This window comes from Lates calcarifer, linkage group LG24 (genome assembly GCF_001640805.2).
Source record: "Lates calcarifer isolate ASB-BC8 linkage group LG24, TLL_Latcal_v3, whole genome shotgun sequence".
In the NCBI taxonomy this organism is placed as follows: Eukaryota; Metazoa; Chordata; class Actinopteri; family Centropomidae; genus Lates; species Lates calcarifer.
Window position 1 is genome coordinate 12,528,065 of NC_066856.1, and position 24,810 is coordinate 12,552,874.

General features: G+C 42.6%; 3 protein-coding genes across 3 annotated transcripts; 2 read left to right on the plus strand and 1 right to left on the minus strand.

Annotated features, from left to right (window-relative positions):
- Positions 1-2,134: 2,134 nt before the first annotated feature.
- On the plus strand, positions 2,135-15,102 carry csrnp1b (cysteine-serine-rich nuclear protein 1b). Its single transcript, XM_018673794.2, has 5 exons — positions 2,135-2,380; positions 8,896-9,094; positions 11,017-11,276; positions 11,389-11,685; positions 11,829-15,102. The coding sequence occupies exons 2-5, from the start codon at positions 8,914-8,916 to the stop codon at positions 12,831-12,833; spliced, it is 1,743 nt and encodes a 580-aa protein (XP_018529310.1). The 5' UTR covers positions 2,135-2,380; positions 8,896-8,913; the 3' UTR covers positions 12,834-15,102.
- Positions 15,103-16,698: 1,596 nt separating this feature from the next.
- Positions 16,699-18,836, minus strand: LOC108881697 (chymotrypsin-like elastase family member 2A). The gene is made up of 8 exons (XM_018673787.2): positions 18,763-18,836; positions 18,550-18,644; positions 18,196-18,302; positions 17,930-18,058; positions 17,507-17,643; positions 17,276-17,421; positions 16,863-17,012; positions 16,699-16,772 (listed from the first exon to the last, which is right to left on the minus strand). The coding sequence occupies exons 1-8, from the start codon at positions 18,794-18,796 to the stop codon at positions 16,755-16,757; spliced, it is 816 nt and encodes a 271-aa protein (XP_018529303.1). The 5' UTR covers positions 18,797-18,836; the 3' UTR covers positions 16,699-16,754.
- A 926-nt stretch (positions 18,837-19,762) lies between these two features.
- LOC108881696 (Golgi reassembly-stacking protein 2) lies at positions 19,763-24,792 on the plus strand. The gene is made up of 9 exons (XM_018673786.2): positions 19,763-19,987; positions 20,465-20,545; positions 21,512-21,715; positions 22,014-22,100; positions 22,210-22,340; positions 22,803-22,941; positions 23,035-23,152; positions 23,260-23,382; positions 23,775-24,792. Exons 1-9 carry the CDS (start codon positions 19,922-19,924, stop codon positions 24,005-24,007), a joined length of 1,182 nt encoding a protein of 393 aa, XP_018529302.1. The 5' UTR covers positions 19,763-19,921; the 3' UTR covers positions 24,008-24,792.
- The last annotated feature ends 18 nt before the right edge of the window (positions 24,793-24,810 follow it).

A 24,810-nucleotide genomic window follows, 5' to 3' on the forward strand; every position in this document is an offset into this window, starting at 1 on the left:
ATTAGCAGGAGACAATTAGCATAGCTCTATGTACACAGCTTTAGGAGACCTCTCCCCAAATATCTTAGTCAAGCACCTGTATTGACATTGGCAGAACACTTTGCCTCAGAATTCAGGTCCAGCTGAGAGCAAAAGCAAAGCATCTCAGTGCGCTCGCTGTGGGCAGCTAGACTTGTAAATACCTGAGAGGAGTTGAGTGGAGGAGGGAAGGGTGTGTGTGTGTGTGTGTGTGTGTGTGTGTGTGTGAAGCTGCTGCTGGATAAGAAGTGTTGTGGACTGATCCCATCAGTGATTACAACACTCTGGAATTTCATCATTAGAGCGCTGATGGGAAATCACTGATGTACCTCAGTGTGAAAATTCACTCTTGACCTTTGGAACAGTGTCAGGGCTGTAAACAGCATTTTAGAAATACTAAGGTCATGTATCAAAGTCTCTCCCAGCACCGAATGAAAATGAAGTCTCAAATTTCTTTTTATTGATTAGATTTTTCATCATTTTATTAAATGAGTCATCTGCTCAGTTAGTTTTATATGACTGACAGTTCTTTCATTTTCATTTCATGTGAAGATCAACAACTGCTTGTAAACCCAGCTACAACGGTAATGCTACTTTCTAATTTCCCTTTATTTAAATTACCAAATTACATAGTTTGCGTCAGGAAATGTAGGAAGTTGTAAAATAGAGATTTTGATTTTCAAAATAAAGGTCAAAATGCTATCCCAAAGCTCTCTTCTCTTCGTCAGGAATGATTTATTTAGTTGTTCAGGTACTTCCTGGAGTCTCTGTGGTTGCCTGGCAGCCTCTCTCAGTCAAGAAATACTCCAGCAAATTGTATTTCTTTCTATCTTATATATTTTATTTTATAAATATCAAATAGCGAGCTTTAGCAATGTTGCCTTATATTTTATGGACAGATACAAGAGTGGTATCAATCCCAACATTTTGAACTACTCCTTTAAGGATTCTGAGTCTAAAAATACAAAAATTGGCCAAAGAAACATCCAACATGTTGCATTTTTACCCTCCTTAAAAATACAGAGGACATACATTTAGTGTCCTGAATGGGAGCTAAAAAGAGGTGATGTGACTCAATGTCCACTTACTGGCTTTCTTGGAGCTTTCAGTCAGATATCATGGTCTTTCTCAGTGGTTTACCCACAAACTATGCAGACACCACCAGTTTTTTTGGGTCAAACCACAAGTAAACTTAACTGGCATTATGATGCAAAACCATTACGCCAACAGGTTCATATAGATTTAGCGCTATCAATCATTTCAAGAATGTATTTATGATTGTTTCTTGATGATAAAAACATTTGTTTCCTCTGAAACCATATTTTACTTTTGTGTTCCATGAAAAAGAAAGTGAGTCATAATTTCATAGAGCTTAGTCAGTGTTTTTTCTTTAACTGGAAATAAGCCACACCACAAGGCATTACAGCACCTCCTACGTCACTATTAGAGATGATGTTATCCGACCAGTGATGATACCAACCTCTCACTGCTCACCAGTTAGCTCAAAAGAGAAGAATCTGGGGATCCATAAAGGTGTTTTGTAGAGGTTCCCAGCAGTTTAGGGAAAAGTTGGACTACTTTTTGTCAAGTTCGAACATGTTTCAGGGAAGATGTTGATCTTAGATTTCACTGTTAACTCCTCTTGTCAGTTCAGTAAAAGCTACAATACAAGATTTTGTCTCTCTCTCGTGGAAAAACACGTTTTTCCAAAATGTCTTATCTTTGTGACAATGTACGCCAACCCTTTAAAGAACACTTGACCTTTATGCTAACTATGTGCAGAACATCCAGACACTACCACTGGATATATTTAGAGTATGATGATCTATCTATCTATCTATCTATCTATCTATCTATCTATCTATCAAATATATTCACAAACTCACCACCAGAGGCTCACCTTCACTACCTCAATTACAACTACTTCCTATTTAATTATATGACATTCAATTATTATATTGATTCAATAAGTGACCATATGTATTTTCTCGTGCAGGTAGTAACCCTACGGGTACAGTAACACAGGAGGACGGGGCAGGAAGCGGCGTGGGCAGCCTCCTTGTGTCACCGCCTGCGTCAGACCAGACGCCAGGAGGGAGTTTTCCACTGACGAAAAAGGCTGCGCTTCTCGGCAGTCTGCTACAGACAAGGGAAGCGCTTCAGCTGGTACGGAGCCCCGTGCGGCAGCGAGACACACAGACAATAGCAAACCGAGAGCTGTGGTATATATGCGGGGATAAAGCGCTGTGATATATTTTTTTTTGGTGCCATTTGGATTACGTCCACCGTTAACCTCCGGTCCAATCGGCTGTTTATCCAACGCAATTTTGTCACTAATGGTGATCGGATACTTGAATTGGTGGTGAGTACAAACAGAATCAGGGGGGAGTTCGCTGTTGGGTTATTGAACACCGTAATTTATGCGTTTAACCTCAGCGGAGGAGGGAAGCCAAATAGTTTGAATGTTCTTTCCTCTGTGTCGGACTCATTTAAATGTGCTCTTTGTGTGGCTGTGCGAGGAAACGCTGTCAGATGTGTGTTTTTTACGGTTTGGTGGTTGGATATGTGTGAAAACACACTTTACATTTACTCGCGTTCGTTTAACTTGACGCTTTATTGTAGATACTGACACGGCTGGCTGCTCGTTAAAGTCACTTCTGACTAACTGGTTTTCATTTGTAGCTCAAACACAGGTGGTCACAAGCTGATAGTGACACAGGAGTAAAATTATTTGTTGATTTAGGCGAGATTCCAACAATCCGTTTCATTCACTTATCGATTTCTGTATCGATCGCTGATTATTCAGGTGTGTTGTAACTTCACGGCTCGCGTCGGGAGTACTGTTCACTACAGTTCGGTGTGTATTTTGTGGCTGTAGATGATTTAAATGTGAACTGTTGATGAGGTCGGGCTTTGTGTATTCAGCCCCGTGTCTATGTATGTGTGTGTGTGCAGAGTTGTTCTCGTTCACCTCGGCGGTGCTGGTGCGCCTCTTGTAACTAGAGCGACTCCTGAAGGCAACTACATCTGAGCACACACAGCTGACAGGGCTGCTGTCATTAGAATTAGCATTAATCACGAGGAATGATCGGGTCAGCGGGAGAGAGACAGAGAGACAGAGAGGGAGAGAGAAAGAGAGCAGTGCTGGCCTGGCCTGGCCTCACGTGCACAGATTTAAGAATTGATTTCTGATTGATGATTGATTTTTAAAGCATTCACCTCGTGCACATCTAACACCTAAAAGCTGCGAGCCAGGTGCAGATAGGGAACGTTCATTGTTTGAACAATTCTCCATAAGATCACATGTGATCACACTCAGTCACTGCGACGCATAAATGGCTGGAGTTTGTATTCATTTAAAAGGCAAATAGGAAAAGCTGTCATGAATGCATTGTTCAGGTATGACACTGTAGGCTGAGGCTCTCATTTTATAGAGCCAGACGGTATCTGTGATAAAGCGACTGAATCAATGTAATCGTCTCTAGCGCGACCTCACCCGGATCATTTTTGGAATCATGTTCTCTGGAATTAGGCTACAGAGAACTGAATGATCCTTTGTTTACAGAGAGCGAATATAGCACTTGATGCTGTACATTTCATGTGGCGTGCATGTCCAAGGAATGCGCAGAGACGTTAAATGAGTCTTTATCTTTGCTTATATAACATCATTTTCCATTTTACTCCCATAAAAAAATCTTAATGAACCAGTTTGATCCCCCCTTCATGAAAACTAACTTGAATGACGTCAAGGCTCTGTGCAATATTTGGAGTAGTTTGATCCATGACAGATCCCATCCATACCTCCTGACTGGCCTCCTCTCCATCATATGATCTTGTACTCAGCTAACCTTGTGGTGCCTGCAGCTGTCAGACACAGCACAGATAATCTGGATGGCCACTTCCTGTGCACTGCAGTGTATGTTTCACAACCTCAGGAAGCTTACACACACACACAACACACACACACACACACACACACCACACACACACACACACACACAGTTTTAGTATCTGGTCTCCCCCAGCTGGGAGAGGCAGCAGCAGCAGCAGTAGTAGTAGTAGTGCTGGGTTCAGACAAGGTTGTCTGTGCCTGCTTCATTTTGGTCACGCAGGATGGCCCCCACGCTTTTGTGCCCCGGAGATGAGGAGGGAGGGGGGAGGGTTGTTGCAGGGGACTCTGCCGACTGCACCCCCCCACCCCCAACACACACATGCACACACAGCAGCCGGAGAGCTCCCATCTGCTTTGTCCTCTCCCTGCATTCCATTCTGCAAGTGTCCCAGACTGGAGCGCGACCCCCTGAACCTACAACCACCTCCTCCCTTCCTACACACACACACACACACATACACACCCAAAACTGCATGTTTGCTACTAAGCACACTGTAATGCAAAGGAATTTATTTCTTGCTGTTTGCTGTTTTTTCACCTTGCACAGTTTCTGATCCATGCAGAGGAAAAAAAAAAAACAGTTCTTATTTCTCTGCCTGCAGAGTGCCTACTACACTTCCTAGGAATTAAAGAGGAAACCGGTTTTTAGCCGTAGTCTTTTTGGTTTACAGTGTATGTAAAGTAACCCAAATCAGCAAGAGTACACGGTCTGACTCCTGCAGCCATCACCTGGCCATTCAAGTCTGGCCTGCATAACAGATTAATGACAGCTGAGGGCATGTGAGGTCCACGTGCAAGCTAATACCCTCTCAGGTGTGGCTAGTAAAGGTAGCTCGCTCTGCCGCCTTAGGGGAGTAGGACTTTCCAGTGGTTAGCAGTATAAAACACATCTGGGTTAGATAGAGCCTGTGTTCTTCTCCCACTATTACAGCGAGAGTGGCCCTGCCAGAATGGAATTCCTGTGGCTTGGAGACATGACATTATTTATTTGTTTTGTACGATCCTCCCTCCTTCTTCCCACTACCTCTCCGTTTTGGAATCAGTGTGCGCGCACGGGTCGAGGCAGAGGAACAGAATGTTTCTGTGGCACGGTCTCAGCCAGCTTTGGTTCTTTCAGCGAGAACAACAGGCTCATAGAGGAGAAAACAGGGAGCCCTCCCCGCTTTGTTCCAGCAGGTGGAGTGCTTCTGAGGAACAGCTGAGTTTCAAGAAATGAGCCAGTGTTTCTCCCAGCTGTGCGGGTGCTGGAATCCAGCTCGCTGTCACCTTGATGGCTCTGATCAATTACCTCCCTCTTTTCAGTGACAGAGCTGGAAGTGAGAGGTGCAATACCTTGAAGCCTGAGGGGGGAGCCTCAGCCTGCCCAGACACGCTTCTCCACACTCACACACACACACACACACTGACTCCCAGGCTCATCATTATCACATTTTATTAGCACTCAACTCAGTCAGTCAGTCATTCAGACACTGCACAGAGTTGTCAGCGTGCCATGTAAATGTGCTCTCGGCTGGCTGAGATTAGCGCAACTTGTCGCTCCCACCCACACTTATCAGCTGCGGAGGGGCTGGACAGGCAGTGCAAAGGGGCAAAGTCAACCGTGACTTGTCCTGTTGGGCTGTGAGGCAGACAGGGGCAGTTCAAACAAGTTGATGGCTCTGCACATACAGATGCGTACACACTTCTTTTTTAAAGTAGGTTTTTAGATTTTTTTCTTATAAAATACATGATTTTGACAAACTGGAAAGACCAGAGATTAAGGTAGGGATTGTTGCACCTTAAAAGTTGAGTTTGCAAAGTCTTCCTAATGAATGGCTGATCAAACCTGTCTTTTTACCTCCTGCTCAAATAATTTACAATTGCTTAATAAGGACTTGAGGAGCTGTCGGCAGATAAAATAGAAATGAATTGGGATTCTGAAGGCATATTAACAGCCTGTAGCTGCATGTATCAAGATAATCTTATTCGACTGACATAGTTATGCATCTGACTTGAGCTATGTAGTGCTTCTGGTGACAAATCTCTCTGCTACAGATTTATCTTCCCAACTCTGTGACAACTGGCTGGGGAGCACCTCAGCGGATGCGTTCCTTATCTGCTGCCTGTGTGTGGTTGATGGAATGACAGCGATGCATAATTTAGTGTGCGTTGAAAACATGCTGCGCTCCATCTCTGGCTCGGCTGTCCGATCACATCCATTCCCCATTTAGAGCGAGACATTCACAGGCAGCGCTTTCTTGAGGAGCCAGCTCTGAATTCTTCTCTTTTATCTTTTTTTTCCCCTCCTCCTTCCCTCCCCTCCACCCATTTGCAAATGAGTCATTGCACGATTGTTGTCTTTTTACCCTGAGTCCCTTGTTCCATCCGCTCTCCCCTGCTCTCTTGGCCTTGTTCTGTGGGTGCAGCGGCTGAGCAGGCTGAGAAGCTCCAGATTGACTACAAGCCGTCCCCTTGCCAGGATTAACCTCTCGCCATTGTTTCTGCCCGTTGAACAGGATTAACAAATCAATGTGTCAGGTAGACTGCAGTCAAGAGACAATGACCCAGTTCTGACACCACTGCCCCCCCACCCACCCTACTCTCTCCTTCTCCTCCCTCTTCTGCCTCACTGCAGCTTTTAATTAAAAAGACTTTGCTTAGCTGGCGCTATGTGCTCCCTTGAGGATGCCTCACAGCTTTGTTTTCATTTTTTAACAGGGAATTGGGGGTGGGAGTGACGGCAAAAATGTAAGGTGAACCCATGTGTGCTCTTCTTTTCTCACACACAGATATACATACTGTAGTGTGGCATTTAGAACACACATGTTGTCTGATAAGCAAACGCATAAGCAACAGATGTTGCACCCAGGTGTTTCTACACTGTTTCAAGGCAAATCCCATGATGTGATGATATTAGTGGTTGTGAAAGGCATTTGGAGATTATTTCCTGCTTGAGTAAGTTGATGGATGGGAATTAAGCGGCTGTTTTTCTCATCGGTTGGGTGATGTAAAACACCGAGGTGGTCACTGTGAGGAGGAGGCCTTTTTGTTGTTTGTTGCAGAGACAGTGTGAGCCAGCTTGACCTATTGCAAGGTGATTCATTCATCATACATGCACTGGGGACAACAATATCTGACTACAGCAATAACAATAACCCCCTATACAGCTGCAAAGCTGCCCCCACTGCCCATACAAAGGTGTCAGCCTCTTGCCCTTGATTCTGACTTCTCCTTTATCCTTGTCAAAGGGAGGACTGGTTTTGCATAATTGCTCCCCGCTGCATGCAGAAATTGACCCCCTCCATAGGACAAGCACGGCATGCAGGTCACACATGAAGTTAAAGTTCCTTTAAAATCACTGCAGGATCTTTTGCCTTTGGTAGATTTAGTTGCCTGCTAAGTAGCGGTGGCGACAGTTGAGCCTGTTGGCAGAACATTTGGTGTCTGTGTGTCTGAGCCATGTTCAGTCTAATAACTGACATGGTTAGGATTTAAATTTAACTTGCAAATTTAAAGATCCTCACGCTGCAATTATCCCAAAAAAATCTATGAAGCCAGAAAAGAAACAGAAAGTGCAAAAACGACCTTTGACAGTGCACAGTTTTTGCAAGATTATAGGTATTACAACGCAAATATTTGAGCAAACACAGCTAAAAATAACCAGAAATTGAAGTGCATACATAACACGCTCAACCTGCAGCAGCTGCAAATGATTTGGCTGTGATACTGAAGACCAGTAAACAGTCTGATGGTGAAATGATCTCTTTATGGGTAAAGTAAAAAAAAAAACAAAACTCCTTTCCCATTCCACATCATTGTAGGGAGTGTCTACACTGGAGTAGAGCCCAGTCATGTCTTCCCTCTCCTCCCCTCACTTCCTTCCTCCCTCCCTCCGTCCCCTCCTTGTTTAAGTTAGCGGGGGGGGGTTCAGACTGAGACGATGACCCCCGTCTTGTCCGCCGGTCGCCCCATCGCCTCGCGCCTCCCAGAAGTTGCGAGAGGGAGATTCATCTGTTGTTTGTCAGAGCTACGTGACGCATTTATGTCCTATAACCATAAAACACACCAGCAGTAAACCTTCCCTCTCATCCAACATGTTAATTTTTCATGTCAGTGGTTTCTGTTCTTTTTTTTTTCCTGGAACAAGCAGAGGAGATGGGAGGTTGTTTTAGCTGAGCTTTGAGGGTATTATTCCTTGACTAAAACAAGATTTAAAGATATCAACAAAGCTCATACATGGAGGAGGTTTTTCACAGATATTAGGCAATGTTTTTGAAGATTATAGGGTAACTAGCATTCCCTCCTCTCAAGAGCTTTAACTGGTAATTTTTTTTCCGCCCGTCTCTGTCTGTTTGTCTCTCTCTCTCTCTCTCCTCTCTCTCTCTCTCAAGGAATTGATTGTTTTTATCGCTGAACCAGCAGCCCCTCTCACCGGAGCTCTGAAAGAATGCATTCATGAGTTGCATTACAAAACATTTCGACTAGCTGTACATATTTACTATGAGGGCCATGTGAACACATTAAACAGGACAAGTTGCAAATTGCTGCTGCTTCGGCCCCGCATGTCTGATAGCAGCAGCCGCCCAAAGGGGATGATTGAAATTAAACGTCCGTGGCGAGATGATTTGGTCACCTCTGCTCGGTCCCTTGCTCTAATCAATGCGTTTGCTGAGCTGATGGGATTTGGAAGAGGGTCTAGGGTCCAGTAATTGTTGACTTATGCGAATAGGCCTGATTGATTGCTTCCTGTGCCATGCGAACTCCCACTCTCAGCTGAGTGCAGCGAGGGGTTGGGGTGCAGATGGTCTCACATGGCCAGGCACAGGACTCGCTTGTGCCAATAACACTGTAAAAAGCCTGTGTGCACAGTACCTTCCATGCAACATCCAGATTATGTTATTTATTTCATTCATAACATAAAATCATCAGAGTCCCTTGTGATCAAAGCTGTTAAAAATAGGTATGAAATATTCAGTAATAACCCATCCCTCTGCTCTTTTCTGCAGATTGTTCGCACTAACGCCATGAGTGGGCTTCTCAAGAGGAAGTTTGAGGAGGTGGATGAGGACCCATGCTACTCCTCGCCCTCGCCCTCCTCCCTCTCCTCTGCCTGCTCAGGCTGGGACTCAGAGGGGGAGAGCTGCTACTCGGACACCCTGGATTCCACTCCCAGCAACCCCAGCTCCCCAGCAACAAATTTCAACAGTAAGTGTCCCCTCTTCTAGTGGCGGTAAATCATAGAAAGAGCTGATGGTACATACTTTTCAATGCGTTCTCTCGCCTCGTCTTTACTGCTCCATGGAGGCTCTGATAACAAACCCATAAAAATCAGGGAGAGATTAAGGAATTTAGGCAGCTGGCAGCCCATGAAACACTTCACAGAAATGATTTCAGACTTCTGCAATGAATACCCCTTTTGATTTCATGCCCTAAAGCTGCAAAATGGCTAATCGCATTATGCAGTGGCTGCTCACCTTGGCTCCGTCTCCACCTTCTTCCCAGAGCCTTGCAGACAGACATAGCCTCACCTTTTCCTTGGGAGAATGCGGGTCGAGCAGCTTCAGGGTGTTCTGTTTGGACCCGGGTGCGTCTGCTGGCCTTGGAGGGGTGGGGGCAAACTGGACCAGTCGGGTCGAGGAAGCGGGATCGCGTAGCGTAGGGGAGAAGGGCAAACAGTTGTGAGGTTTCCAGGATGGTGGGGCTGGGAGCCAGGAAGAGAAGCATGGCAGGTTGCCAAGGCTGGGAACACACAGAGCCTTGTCTGAAGCCCGGGCATGCACCCAGCACAGGTGCTGAAAGAGGCTGGGTGAAGGGATATAAAAAAGGAGGGAGGTGGGAGGACAATCAAGAAAAGAAGGCGTGCAGGCACATCTAGAAGAGCAGATTGGGTGGACTATTATAATCTGGTGTTTATGTTGGACAGAAAGTTGTTTGCCATTGTGAAGTGAAGGGGTAAAAAAAAAACACATTTAGAGGCAGTGGAGAAGGTGTCATTTGTCTTCTGCAGGTGTCATAAGCCTGACTGGATTTGATGGATGTGAAGCCGAACCTGGCAGTTAATTTCATCTGCATCACCCCTAGCGGCAGATTAGACGATATAGCGAGGCGGCCGCATGCTTTTTCTTCCTCTCGAGCTTCAATTATCACACCGACTACATGGATTTTCCCGTTTGACTTCAGTGACTTTTGAGGGCAGTCGCTCAGGGCGTGTCACAAGAAAGCTCCTCGGGCTGAGAAAACAGGAATCTACAAGGAGTTTCCCACCACATAATAAAGGTAATGCCCAACACATGTTGGGTATTATCATCCTTTTCTGGTCACACACACACCAAAAGGGGAAAAAAAAACATTGGCTCTGGTGGCTTAAGCAGAGGAAAAAGTTGCTGGTCTTAAAGCAAGGCTCAAAAGTCGTGTTGAATATTCCTGGGCGGAGGAAGTGGAATTTATAATAAAGCTTTAATAATTGTTGGGCTTGTTCCCCACATATGGTTCCACTTTGATTCCCCATATGGTTTTATTGTATTTGTCTGGGTATAGAAAGATGGCTGGTTGCTGTCGGTCCTGAATGTTTTTAACAGAGGGAGGACCTTTGACTCCTGTCGGTTGGTGGGCCATTTGTGGGGATTGTCAGCTCGCAGGAAGACTGGGGTGGGCAGTTTTTTTTATTCCTGTCCTGAGAGCTGTGCTTCCACCCTCCATCCTCCACCCCATCCGGAAGCCTCAAGCATTTACTCACTTGGTTTGTGATCCTGGCAGTTCTGCTTCCTCCACTGTGTTGGCCACCAAAGGGAAATTCCTGGGCTGGGTGTTTTTTTTGTGTGTCACACAGTAGGACAAGAAACAAAGCTGAAATGATTCTTGGGAGTTTAGGTTTCACAGGATGTAAGTGTGTTGGACTCCTGTTAGCAGTGTCTTTTAATTGGGTACATGATAAGGCTTGGTTGAGGACTAGGGCAATGAATCAGAGGGGTGTCCTTTTACAGTCTGTTCAGCAGTGTTTGCACACATGAGATGAATTCAAGTGATGGGGCATTATGCCATCTAGTGGCACATAAAAGCAGTTATTGCAAAAAGAATGCACCAGTTCCATTCTCTTTATTCTAAATCTGTGCTCTCTCCATCCACAGCGACGTCCATCCTTAAGAAAGCCAAGAGGCCACGGCGGGGCAATGTCACCTTCGACCAGGTCACGGTGTTCTTCTTCCCGCGGTGCCAGGGCTTCACCAGCGTTCCCAGCCGAGGAGGATGCACCCTAGGCATGATGCAGCGCCACAGCGCGCTCCGCACGTACACGCTTGCAGAGTTTGCCGTGGAGCAGCGGCTTCTACGGCGGGAAAAACTCCTCAACAGACTCAGGGAGGAGAAGCTGGAGGCCCTCAAATTGAAGGTGAGCAAACTTGTATGCAACCCCATTAAGTTAAGGATGTAATCAATAGACCTAAACTCATTCTGTTATCCAACAATTAACAATTAAACATGGTCGTCTCTGCTCTCTCCAGCTGACTAAGAATGGAACCCAGGAGAGCGAGGAGGCTGAGCGGCTGACGGTGGACGACATCCCCGAGCAGGACATTGACATCAGTGGCGCCAACCTCGACGAGGGCTCTTTCCTCCAGCCGTACCCGTCGAAACGCCGCTACGCACTGCTCAAAGCGGCCGGCGTGAAAAAGATCGACAAGGAGGAGAAGAGGCAGCTGCACGAGCTCAGGATCTCCAGGGAGAACTGCGGTTGCGACTGCCAGGGCTTCTGCGAGCCTGAGACGTGTAGCTGCAGCCTCGCAGGCATCAAATGTCAGGTAAGAGCTGAAAACCACCTACAACTATACGCTCAGTTGGATTTAGAGATTCAATAATCTCAACCCTCAAACAGAATACAGCTGCAGGGGTGTATTACACATATTTGACATCTAATTTGACTGTTTTCCTCTGCCTCTTACAGATGGATCATTCCTCTTTCCCATGTGGCTGCACCAAGGACGGCTGTGGAAACACAGAGGGTCGCATCGAGTTCAACTCCACCAGGGTACAGACGCATTACATCCACACTATCATGAAGCTGGAGCTGGAGAAGAGGCTGGAGGAGCAGTCGAGCACAGAGGAGGAGGAGGAGAAGACGACGACAGGAGCCACCTCTGTACCGGCGGCGCCCTCCTTCCCCTTCAGCTCAGAACTGGCGGCGGCCGGAGAGAACAGCTGCAGCAGTGACATGACGGACTTATCGGACTCGTCGGGCCAGAGCGAGGACTCGGAGGCAGGCGAGAGCCCATGCGAGCACAGAACCCCGCTGGACGTCGACGAGAAGGGCCTGAGCCGCATCCTCAGCTTCAGCGACACAGAGAACTGCTCGAGGAGCAGCAGAGACGGTGGAGATAACAACAGTAAAGACACTTGCTGCACAGATCAGCGGCAAGAGCAGCAGCAGCAGCCGTCTGCGGAGGCTTTTAGCAGCTTTAGCATGGTGGACTTTGCTGACGAGAATGACAATATAGACGCTGCATTGTTGGACTCTGCGGACGATCACACAGACAATCGAGCAACAGCCATTTCAGAACTTTTGGACGAGAATGCCAACCAGGGAAACGCCCTGTTTCATAGCAGTAGTGTGCCACACACACCCTCCCCAACCATTGACCGCTCTGCAAGCTACAACATGGACCTGAGCCTCTCTTCAGAGTCAGACCTGGAGTTCTTTGACGGTTTCCCCTGCTTGGGGTCCAGCTCGCTCTACAACTCCCTCAAGGAGTACGAACACATGGACAACTTTTTTCAGTTTCAGTTGCCTAGTTACCCCAGCTTCCCCACGGCCAGCGACCCTGGGACCTGCCTCCTGGAGTCGCTCATCGGCCTCTCTGAGTCCGTCCCAGAACCCCCTGCCACATTTACAGACAATCAGCTGTTGGAGGAAGCCATGAAATTGTCTGTGATGGAGTCTGTGAAAGTTTGACAAAACATAAAAAAAAAAAAATCTTTGGACAGTGCAAGAAAAAGGAGAGGGGGGAGGGGGGTTTGGGATGGGACTGGACATGCACATAAGATGTCAATGTCAACATGTTTGATTTTAGAGGAAGCTGTGATTTCCCTCTTGCCTAATAAATGTTTAAATTCCAGACTTGCCTTCAAAATGTTAGCAAAGCAGTTTGGGATTAATGCTGTGTGAGATGGCAGCTAGTGTTAAAAGTGAAAAAGATACTAAATAGAGATCAATTTGACCAGGCCCATAGAAACCAATGATGGCTCTCAATTCCTAAGAAAGCTCTTTTAACCAAACCAAGATCACCAACCATATGCTAAACAGGAATCAACCTTTACTGGGGCCAGGTTGGGTATCTCAACACAGCTGAATGTGCACCTCAGGGATTTTTTTCTAGCTTTCTAGCTTTTGGAGGCAATGTATGGTGACCATTGCTGTGATGGCCTTCACATGAAACCCGAGTTGAATCACAACATAGTCCTGTTCACGGTCCTCAAGACGACTTGAGTAGGTGGGGTCCTCCCTGTGTTGTATCCTGAAGCTAGCGGACTCTTTCTCCTCAAGATCTTTCCCAAGGGTCTTTATATGGTACAAAAAAAAATCCCTCTAAAAGCTCCTCGATCAGCACTTTATCTGTGAAAATAGTTATGTATGAATAGGCATTGTTTTGGTTGTGTGGGGTCGATTCAACAGTTCAACGCTAAATTATGGAGTTTCTTATTTATGAGCTGGGTAACTAGAAATAATGGCTCATACCATTAAAACCTGTAGCTGTATTATCTTTATTACTTTTGTTTTAAATTATTTCCTTTATGATTTAATTTTTATTTATTTCAGATAAAGCCTACTTTCACTCAAGAAGCACTGTGGTTTGATATTTTCACCTGAAAGTGCAATCTTCCTTCCTTTTTTCCATATCGCATTTAGGCATTGTTATGGGAAACGGGACCACAAGTCCATCAGAAAGTATTTAATATCTATTCTCTTATACATTTAACATTTTTTTGGTAACTTATTATGTCATTATTTCAGTAGTTATTTAATTTAAGACATTTTGGCAATAAAATGGGCTGTTGTGAAGTTTACTGGATGTGCCTGCTTATCAGGGGAGCCATGCCTGCCAATGGTGTGTGCACAGTGCTTCCATTTAAGCTTTGGGACTGAAAACTGTGGAATCTCCCTAATCACTGAAACTAAATTATGGGTCTATTGTATTGCTGCCTATAATGTAACCATAGAAAATTACACTAATATTTTGTAACTAATTTATGTAGGTTGACAAATGAATTCTAATCACTGACAAATTCAATATTTTATTAAGAAAGCAAAATTAGTAATTTTCAATCTGGGACAACCTTTGTAATATATGAATTATAGAGAAATGTATACTTATGAAGGTTATCGCTCTAGCATTCTGAAGTATTTTTCATAGGCAGTCTTATGGTTAGATGTCTTAGCGAAATGCCACTAAAACCGAGTAAATTGCAAAGATCAATTTGATTGTACTCTGAATTTTTTGGAAGTCTGTGACTTGGGTTACAACATGTTAGAAATTACACATGTAAAGGGTTTTGTGGGTAAAAACTGCATATATTATACAATTTTTATCGCACACACAAGCCCTGAAAATTGAAGAGTTGCCTCATTAATTACAGAACAAGACCTTTCAAAGGTGATTGTGCTGTCACCTGTGTTGAGGGACACTATAGTGAGTTGATGTACATATCTCACCCTTTCTACAACTGTTTCAACAGCCTTTCTGGACCCTTTAGAAATTATGCATGCAGGTCCTGTTTGTTAAAACTTGTTCTAATTAATTGTATACTTTGAAAAGTGCAGAGTGCACATTGGAAATGTATTATTCGCTTTTTGCCTTTTTGATTACTTTGAGATCCATCCAATATATGTTCTTATGCCATGAAGAGGGCACTGATTTTTGCAAGCAAACATTTGTTTCTCTTGTATAAAACATCAATTCTCATGAAGAAATGGCAACAGTGAGTGTTTATCAATGTAATGTATTACAGTACAGCTTTTTTTAAAATTTTATTTTCAAAGAAGGTGTCTTACTTTTTGCCTTTGTGTTGTACATATTTCTGCTTGAATGGTCCTGCAGAGCAAACAAAGCTGCTTTATTTTTTACATATTCACACTTTAACCTGCTGTTCAAAAACAGTTTCTTTCATCTAAGCCATTTTGACAGCCTGTCCCTCCAAATAATAATAAAAAAACATTTTCTAAATGCTTGACTTTGTTGTTTGTCATATGTTGGATTGTTATGCAGTGGTGGAAGAAGCATTCAGACCCTTTATTTAAGCCACAGCACCAATACAACAGTGTAAAAATACTCCATTACAAGTCCAAGTCCTGCATTGTGAATCCCACCTAAGTAAAGATACATTAGTATATTTAAATTTAACTAAAGTATCAAAAATGCATTTGTTTTTTGGTAAAACGTGACTGCTTTACAATTATTAGAGTGTTACTGATGTTGCAGGTGATGCAGGTGAAGCTGGTTTCAAGTACTTTATACAGTCTGTTGTTCAGTCCATTGGTTCCCAACCTAGGGGCCAGGCCCCCCAAAGGCTCACGAGATGAGGTCATAAAATGTTTAATGGGATAAGAAAGGAGTAAAAACAAAGCCACATTTATTTTTGACTTTTTCTAGTCTTTGCTTTTTCTGAAATATTAGATAATTTGACCTCTTTGGGTGTTTGGAAATCACTATTTGATTGGAACTCATAGACATCTGAAACGTGACAAGGGGTCCTTGATAGCCACTGTTTTTTGTAGGGGCTCACAAGCCATAAAAGTTGGAATCCACTGGTTTGATATTTTACAATGCACTGTATTGTATGATTTTATCATTTGTTATTTGTGTAAATCTCAACAAGAAAAGCATCTAGCAGCTTCAGATGTCAAATAAAAGTGGTGGGATAAAAAGTGCAATACTTTTCTAAGAGGCAGAGGATTTAGCACATTTTTCCAACAGTGGCTTTATCTATGTATATTTTATTGTAGTCTCAGCTTCCTAACTGAAACTTGTCTAAAATATTAAAGTCATATTTCCTTTACTATTAAAGACAATATATAGTTCACATTGGAAGCACTGAAATGACATCCTTTTAGTATTTTTTGTGCAAACCACTGGAATTCATCTGTGGTTCCTGGTCTCCATGGTTAAGAGAACACCCACAATGTGATGTCATGCTGTAGCCTCCTGATTACCACCGCAAACATATGGCCAGAGATTCCAGACAAGGAGGAAATGTTGCGCCTGTGACTGCATATAGTTCACATTTGGCCACGATTAAGAAAATTTGGTTCTTGTCAGGGCAAAGTCTTTTAAGTGGATGTTTGTAGAATTGTTTTTGGCTTTCTTTGATGCATCAAAAAAAGAAAAAGAAAAAAAGAAAAGAAAAAAGAAAAAAAAGATTTACCTCCTTTCTACTTTGGCCTTTTTGGCTAATGGAGGTCCAGTCCTTTTGGTGTTTGGTCTAAAACATCCATCAAAACATCCTTAGGAATTTTCCATCATCTGGGGTTGCAACTTGAAAGGTCAGCGTATTAGGATTGTAACCCTTCTTACTTTTCTTGGTGCTTGCCCAGTAACCCTTAAACTGTGGCCCCTGTTGCAAATGTGCTGGTTGTAAGTAAGTCCAACAGAGGAAGCATCTAGTGAGAAATATATGACTGTGACTGTGAGAAAGTATAGAAGTTCCAAGAATTGCATTCAAAGCCCGAGTGCTGCTTAGTGTGGACATGAAGCCCTCTCACCACCCAGTGGCTGAATTAAGAACTACAACCAAATACCCACTGCATATTAAACGCAAATGACTTGAGTGGTATGTGATTTTATTTCATAGGTTTGACAGTTGACAGTAGGTTTGCCATCTAAACACTCTGCATCACCTAAAGAGAAGAAACAAAGAAAGAAAAATCAGGCGACTGAAATGTAGTGACATATTCAGAATTACATTACAGAGGTTAACAGCGGCTTACTGAATACATCCAATCTTGGAAAGAAGAAACTCTGGTGAAGACGGTGGGTTTAGACACTTGGTTGCAATAGCCAGCTGGACCGTAACTGACAACGCCATGGACTCTCCAGGCTCCATCAGTGAAGCAGCTCAGGGGGCCTCCAGAGTCGCCCTGGGACAGGTAGCAATAAGAACAGATACAAGAGGAGAGTTTGCAGACCATGCAGTTCTACCTCTCACTCAGCCTTTTTTTATACAGCTTTTCCTTTACCAGTTATCTGCTTAGTAGCTTAAGGATAATTCCAGGTAAAGCTTGTGTTGTCATCAGAATGATAATCTAAGTAAATATGTGCAGTTGTAGTATGGAGTTAAGGCAAACTGGTTTCATGACAAAACCATTCACAAAGCATATGTGCATATCTGTTTTTGCTGTACCTGGCAGCCTGATATGATCCCATCCCCTCCAGCACACACCATGGTCCTCAGAGCAATGCTGCCCCACCACTCAGGCCGGGAGCAGACTGAATGCTCCACCACATTGATTGGAGCCACCTGCAGGATGGCAGGGACCGTACCAATGTCTGTGAAAACAGAGAATGAGGTATTTCTTTATTAGATGTACAGACATGTGCAAATCTAACTGTGTGTTTGTGCTTGTCTACTCACTGTCCATAAGCCCCCAGCCGGTGATGTAACAGGTGAAACCATGAGGCAACATCTGGCCAGGGTAGGGGAGGTTAGCGACAGCCACATAGCCGTTGTCATACACAGGAGTAGCCAGTTTCAAGAGAGCAATGTCATTTCTAAGAAATATGAAAGCATAGAATTGTATGGTGTTGTCGTCCTGTGGCTGATGGAGCACTTTTAACACTGACTTAGAGGTAGAAATGAGGTAAAGATACTGTAGTTCTACATGTGAGGGAGAGTGGTACTACAGGTTTTTCTCCAGGTTGGTAATGTGAATGCATGTGATGTCCCCACCCGTGAGACTATTCCCTCTAGGGTCAGCGCTGTCAAAAAAAACATGTTGCTGGCCTTTTTGAACTGGGGCAAAATGAAGAGAAGTAGTCCAACTTTCTGTCACTTTACCCTTTGGCGAGATCTTCATTCCAGGCAGGATGGACAATAATCCTCTCCACACGCCTGAACTGCTCACTGCCGTCATACTCATACAGGTTATACTCGCCCACCACCACACGGTACGGACTAGGATCTATGCTGACAAGGGCATCAGAAACAAAACACTCTGTGCTTACTTACAGTTATACAGTATACATTAAGACAGACTTCTAGATGTTACATGTTCAAATGTACAAGTGATACTGATGTCTGTAAGGACTGTTCAGGACCCTAACCTGAGGATACAGTGGGCTGCAGTCATGATGAAGAAATTACCGACGATGGTGCCTCCACACATGTGGTAGTATGACCCGTCATTGTATGAGTCATACTGGAGGGAGACCTAAGAGAAAACAATATGATCAGGACTAAAAGCTCAGTGATATTGAACCCATTTGATCAGAAAGATAAGAAATATATAACAAAGATAATATAAGAAATAAAAAAAGAACAGCTTGAACATTATATCAAATCCTGAATATAATTTTAATCAAGCAAATGCCATCATATTATTATTTGTTACATTTGCACATTTTTCATTAAGTATAAGCACCTCATTTGGAGAGAATCACTGTGCATGTAGGTTTTACCTGCCATCTCCAGGTGTTGGGTTTAGCATTGTGGCCTCCTATGACCCTCTCATTGTGCACATTATGGTTGAAGGGTGCCTCGGCACAGATCAGCCCTTTGGTGTACACATGAACATGAGAGTACAGTGGTAACATTGTTGTAATGTTTACAAAATCACCTAAAGCACTTAGAAAGTCTAGGATTGATGATGAATATGATGATGCATGTCTTACCAATGCAGGACAGAAAAGCCACAAGCCAAATCATGTTGGAGCAGTGAGGATTAGATGCTGTTTTAACTATTTATATCCATTCGAGACTGGAAGACTTTCAGCAAGTATTAGGCAACCATTAAGTTAGCTGCCAATATCAGCAATCCATGTGGATTATTCCAGCTCGAATGCACACTATGTCATGTTGATCTGGAACAAGCTGGAAGAGTGAGATTTCTTTACAGGTAGTCAGCAATCATATGAATCCCTCAAATATCCATACACATAGTTACTGTATATGGTAAATTGCATTTTTATTCATTTAGGAATCTTTAAAAACAACAGCTCATATTTCTTATCATGGTGGGAAAAGAACAGGTGCATTTGTGCAAAGGCAAAGTAAACTAAGCCATCTGTACAGAGCGAGGCTCAAACACAAATTTTCCTACAGATAACTGTCTAAATAGCCAGTGAATGGAATTTTTTTTCCCCCACAGCCTACTACTAGTGTTTGACCTTATTCAACCCCATGTTGTGAACAAAATAGATACAACGTGTAATCAAATAATCAAATAAATATAAATGACTTAAAATATAAACCATTTAAATGTAAAATATTTCTTCTTATCTGCTTAACAAAGTTAAATGAAATAAATAAATAAAGTTATCTGCTACTTTTATTTTTATTACCTTTATTCTTTTATTGTAACCCTCTCCTAGCTAAATTCGAGCTATATGATGCTCTACGAGAAAAACAAACAAATGTGCTTGATTTTCTCCATGAAAGGCTGTTAACTGTTAAATCTATTTAAAGTACAAAGTTTTGTCTTAGTCTCTTTTATTAAATCTCCAAATTTATCATGGATAATGTCTATTTTCATTGATTGATGATTTGTACAATGGTGTTGTCTGCTGCTAGGCAACTGCATAGCACACCCAGGCAAGGAGAGCTAATCGAACGCAGTTTGCTTGAAATCATCATGGAGCCAGTTTCGGATCGATTTTTCTGACATCTCTATTTATTAGCTTTGCCTAGCCCTCCAGCGCCTGCTGTCAACCTGCCTCAGCTGTTGGCACTAGCTAGCTGGAAGCGGCTGTGTAGCTTTTAGTAATGCCTTCTAATATTACTCTACCTCAGTGACATTTAGTCGGTGTTAGTCAAACGTAACTGTTAAAGAAGATGGGGCTACCGCAGAGCTCGTTTTTGTCGGACGGTGGAACTCATAGTGGATATCATGTCCACGGGGTAGGTAGTAGCGTGGTGCAAGGTTATACACAGCGTCCCTTCTCTTCAGTTCACTTTTTAAATCTGGGTTAGCCATGCTAACTATGCTAGTCCCGAACAGATATTGTTGTCGTATGTATTTATGAAGAAACGCAGTGGGTGGCAGGTTGTTCTATGACTGTAGTAAGTTGTAAAACCATGGTCAGCTTTAATGGTGTCCGCCCATGATGAGGTGGCATTTGGCACACACCCAAGCTATTTAGCCTTTGTATAGACTGTAATTGCCATGTTTCACTACAGAAACTGATACTCGTACTAGCGCTGAAACTAATTACGTATCAGCCTATTGAACATGTGAGGGACGTCTGCTGTGTAATATGTTGCAATAAGGATCCCCAAGTTCTGGTCAATGTAATATGTTAAGTTGACACACGGGGGCGGCAATGATAACTATACTCTTTCTGTGAGATCAAATCAACTAAATCTCAAATGTCTCAGGTTCAAGAGGATTCACCTGCTCTGAAGGCTGGTCTGGAGCCCTTCTTTGACTTCATCCTCTCTATAGGAAACACCAGACTTGTGAGTAGATTCCTAGGATACTAAAGTCAAGAATGGCTTTGGCATGTACCCACACCAAATACCAAAATATGAATGTAAATCAAGAAATCTTTGTCTTTACAATTATGAACTGAGTAGTGAATTAAATGTAAGCTGCAACGGGGGAGTTCAGAAGTAGCAGTTTAATGGTTGCATTGAAATCAGAAAAATTATAATTTGATATGATCATCTGAGTTTTTATTTGAGGAAATTTAAAAAGTTGATATTGATTTTAAAATTGTTGTCAACCATTGACATGGCAAGGACCTGTGATCAGTTTTGTCTTTACATGCAGTCAGTAGGTGATTTGTTATTTTTTAATAGATGGGGATGCAGACATTGCCATGGGTTTATCCATACACAACACAGTTAGGCTACCGATATTTCAGAGCCATGGTCAGGGCCAGAGATTATATTTTACACAAACCTCAGACAGATAAAGGATCAATAAGTCAGGCAGACTAGACTTACAGTACGTAGGTGTAGTCTGCCTGACTCATTGCATATTCAACGAAACAAGCCCTCTGCCCCTGCACTGTTGAGGGCGGAAGGAAGCGGGGATGTATGCAGTTCAGCTGCAGAGGACATGATCCTTTGGAAAAATGCCACAAAGCAGCTGTGGTGTTTGCATAATGGTCACTCATCATGTAAATCCTATTGCTACAGAGGAATTTTGAGCCCTTATCTTTAGCTCAGTAGAACTACGTGTTTGTCAACTTTCTTAAGCAAATATACACTTCCTGGTTTTTTTGCCAACCCAGCATATCAGCAAATTTTTCCTTCCTCGCAATAAAACTTAAACAGCAGGCCTGTATTACAGCCTCAGGAGAAAAAGTGTGCATACAGTCTGCCGCCATAATCTCATTTCATGTTCTTTTACATGAAATTTGATTTGCAATCTCTGTGCTGTCACAGCTGGGTTGTACAGAAATTTCTCTGTTTCTCCAGAATAAAGAGAGTGACTTGCTGAAAGACCTCCTAAAAGCCAATGTAGAAAAAGCGGTCAAACTTGAAGTGTACAACTCGAAAACCCAGCGGGTGAGGGAACTGGAGGTGACACCCAGTAACATGTGGGGTGGTCAGGGTCTGCTGGGGGCTAGTGTCCGCTTCTGCAGCTTTGAAGGAGCTAATGAGAACGTGTGGCATGTCTTGGTAAGTCAAGTCTATTTTTCTTTGTTAAAACACTTTAATGGTAGCTGTTAGGTAATAGTCAGCACATTTTGTTGACTATTGTATTTTGTTGTAAGTTAGAATTAGAACAAATTATTAGTAGGTTTCAAACTCAAATCTACTGGGAGTCTAAGTATTAAAAAAAGTTAAATCATACTCTTGTATGTTGGTACCACCTAATTTTGGACCAATTTTGAGTGTTATTCTTAAGCATATATTCCCACATAACAATTTAACATTTTAAATAGGAGTGCCTTCATAACATTCTTTCCCTTTTTAGGATGTAGAGACTAATTCTCCTGCAGCGTTGGCTGGCCTTATTGCACATAATGACTTCATTGTGGGAGCTGACCAGGTGTTACAAGATGTAAGCTTTCCTTTTTTTTTGCTCTTGTTCATTATACATGGATGTTTAAAGACAGGCATACTGAACAATTTCTACCACAAAATTTATTGATATTCTTTAACCCCTGCAGTCAGAGGATTTCTTTTCATTGATTGAAGCCAATGAGGGGAAACCTCTGAAGCTGCTGGTGTACAGCACACAGACTGATCAATGCAGAGAGGTAGTGGTGACTCCCAATGGAGCATGGGGAGGAGAGGGAAGGTAGGAATTTATTTTGTCTTCAAATTAAAGGTGCTATTTGTAAGTTTTTGCTATCGCTACTCAGCCAACATTAGCAGTAACAGCTGTTTGCTTACCAGTCTTGAAGAAATTATGTGAGTTCAGCATCAAGCTTCATTCCTTTAAAAGGAACACCAGTCTTAACTCTTCTTCTACTGAATTTAGCATGCTAACCACTTTACAATAGTGAGTCATTGTCCACTCTGTCCTCAGTCCAACATGAGAGGATGAAGAAGTAATGCTGCCCAGAGGGTGTATTCAACAATGGCTGAAGTAAATAGGTGTTAATGCTAACATTTGCTAAGTGTTGATAGCAAAAACGTAGATATAGCACCTTTTAAAATATGTATCAGAGACATATTTCCATTTCTCATCATGTCTTTTTTTATGTATACTGATGCAAAAAAACTAGAATAACTATGTCTTCTTTGTGTTTCATTTTAGCTTAGGCTGTGGTATTGGCTATGGCTACTTGCACAGGATCCCAACTCGTCCAATTCAACCTAACAATCAGAATAAAAGTGTTCTGCAGTCCACAGTCACTGGCAGCAGTGAAGAGCTGGTTGCAAGCGACCACACTGAGGTGCACGTTGTTACATCTTTCTTAGTTTTATTTATTGAATGTCATAGAGACTTTTGTCGAGTCTAGTCTGAAACACAAGTTCTCTTTCTACAGGTGCCTTCTGCGGCTGAATGTAGTCCTTCTAGTGTCAGTGAAATAGGCTTGAATCAAATCGAAGGAGCTGTGCAGGACTTGTGTGTAACCTCACCCACACAGCCACCTGTAGACTTTGGTAACCAAATCTAATTTTAAGAATCCCAAGTTTTCTTTCAGTGTCTGATCTAAGCGTTTTACTGTTTTCACACAAAATAATGGACATTTGTTCGTTGCAAATTGCAGATATTTCCAACATACCTGAAGCAATGACTCCAGACTTATCTGACATGGTTTCTACCAGTGACATGGGCCAGAGCTCCATGTGTGCTAATTATGGAGATGACTCTGGTGATCAGTGTAGCTTGGGTAAGTACCTTTACACCCTCTTCAAGTGATTGAATAGTGCAACTGAATAGAGCAGTTAAATGTTTTCAGTGTCATCTGGCTTGAATAGAAAAACAAAAATAGTTGGAACCAGTTATTGCTGTCTTGCATCGCATTTCTGGGCTCATTTAATCACTTAGTTGGTGCATTATTTTCTATTCCTGCAGAGTAAAAAAACAGTCTAATCAGATGAAGGAAACAGTATCTTTGATGAGATGTTTTCAGCACAGCTAAAATAGCAACAGTGGAGGATTATTAAACAGCCTAATAGGGCATAACAGAAAAGCATTTCATCATGTCGATGGATAGTTTAGAATTATGGATCCTAGGGAGGATTTTTCCTTTGACTACACTTATTATATATTTTTTTACAGATAACTCATCTGATTTCCAAACTCCTACATCTCCAGAGAAGGAAGCAGAAACTGACCAGGAGCGTCCCATTGACCTGATAGCTGCAGATGACCCTGTTGACCTTAAGGTCACCACTGAAAACTTGAGTGACAGAGGTATCCCAGAGATGCAAGATAACAGTTCTGAGCCATCACTTTCAGCCACTGTCACGAAGGAGGAGGAGATGTCGATGCCTGCTGCGACAGACAATTAAGAGGACTGCTGTACCAGAGAATAAGTAACTTGTTTAACTCTACTTGCATAACAGATTAAGAGCACACCAAGATACAGAAAAGCTTCCCCATGCGATTGTAAGTTGCTTCACTGGAACTATTTTTTAATTTACAAGAGTTTTATTTATATACAAGTGCCATTGCTGCATGTTGAATTGCACATTTAAGAAAGAGGTGCGTCGAGTGGAAAGCTGGTCAGGTAGTTATAACAATATGAATGTATTCTATAATTTAGGCATACTGTATGCCTCAACATCAAATAGAATGAAGCCTTAGTTGAATTTTAGTTGCTGTTAAAAGTTGTCTTAGTTTGCACTAAAAAGCCAAAGTTGGATAATATTCAATTTTGTTGCTCTTACTGTTGCCACCTGCTAAATAGTATGAAACACTGTTAGAAAATAGGAAGTTTGAACTGGAGTTCACACAGATCCATCATGTGATTTTATTTATTAAATTTTGGAATTAGGGGTTTATGTTTTTAATTTTCCGGTGGGTTGAGTTTGGGATGAGTACACATGTGGAAAAGTTTTTTAATCTCAGGCATTTACCATTTAAGCCTTTTTGCCTTATGTCTCATTATAACTATCCTTGTTTCATATGTGTAGGTTTGACTTTTGATTGGTGTAAATGAGCCACATGAGATGCAACTCTCTGATTGACTTCTGTTTCCTCTCTTTATATAGATTTTAATTGGATTATGTTTATGTTTTTATGGATGGATGTAAATATTTATAAAAAAAAAAAAGAAGAAGATGCTCAAGATAAACCTGCAGAACTTTACTTG

Excerpts from the sequence above, each read along its gene's own strand:
- LOC108881697 (XM_018673787.2), bottom strand. The coding sequence starts at position 18,796 with ATGATTTGGCTTGTGGCTTTTCTGTCCTGCATTG. Across the intron at positions 18,303-18,549 it reads CCAACACCTGGAGATGGCAG|GTCTCCCTCCAGTATGACTC; the intron begins GTAAAACCTACA and ends GTTTTCTCTTAG. Across the intron at positions 17,644-17,929 it reads AATGAAGATCTCGCCAAAGG|AAATGACATTGCTCTCTTGA; the intron begins GTAAAGTGACAG and ends CATATTTCTTAG.
- csrnp1b (XM_018673794.2), top strand. The coding sequence starts at position 8,914 with ATGAGTGGGCTTCTCAAGAGGAAGTTTGAGGAGGTGGATGAGGACCCA. Across the intron at positions 9,095-11,016 it reads CCCAGCAACAAATTTCAACA|CGACGTCCATCCTTAAGAAA; the intron begins GTAAGTGTCCCC and ends CTCCATCCACAG. Across the intron at positions 11,686-11,828 it reads TCGCAGGCATCAAATGTCAG|ATGGATCATTCCTCTTTCCC; the intron begins GTAAGAGCTGAA and ends TGCCTCTTACAG.
- LOC108881696 (XM_018673786.2), top strand. The coding sequence starts at position 19,922 with ATGGGGCTACCGCAGAGCTCGTTTTTGTCGGACGGTGGAACTCATAGT. Across the intron at positions 20,546-21,511 it reads CTATAGGAAACACCAGACTT|AATAAAGAGAGTGACTTGCT; the intron begins GTGAGTAGATTC and ends CTGTTTCTCCAG. Across the intron at positions 22,942-23,034 it reads TTGCAAGCGACCACACTGAG|GTGCCTTCTGCGGCTGAATG; the intron begins GTGCACGTTGTT and ends CTCTTTCTACAG.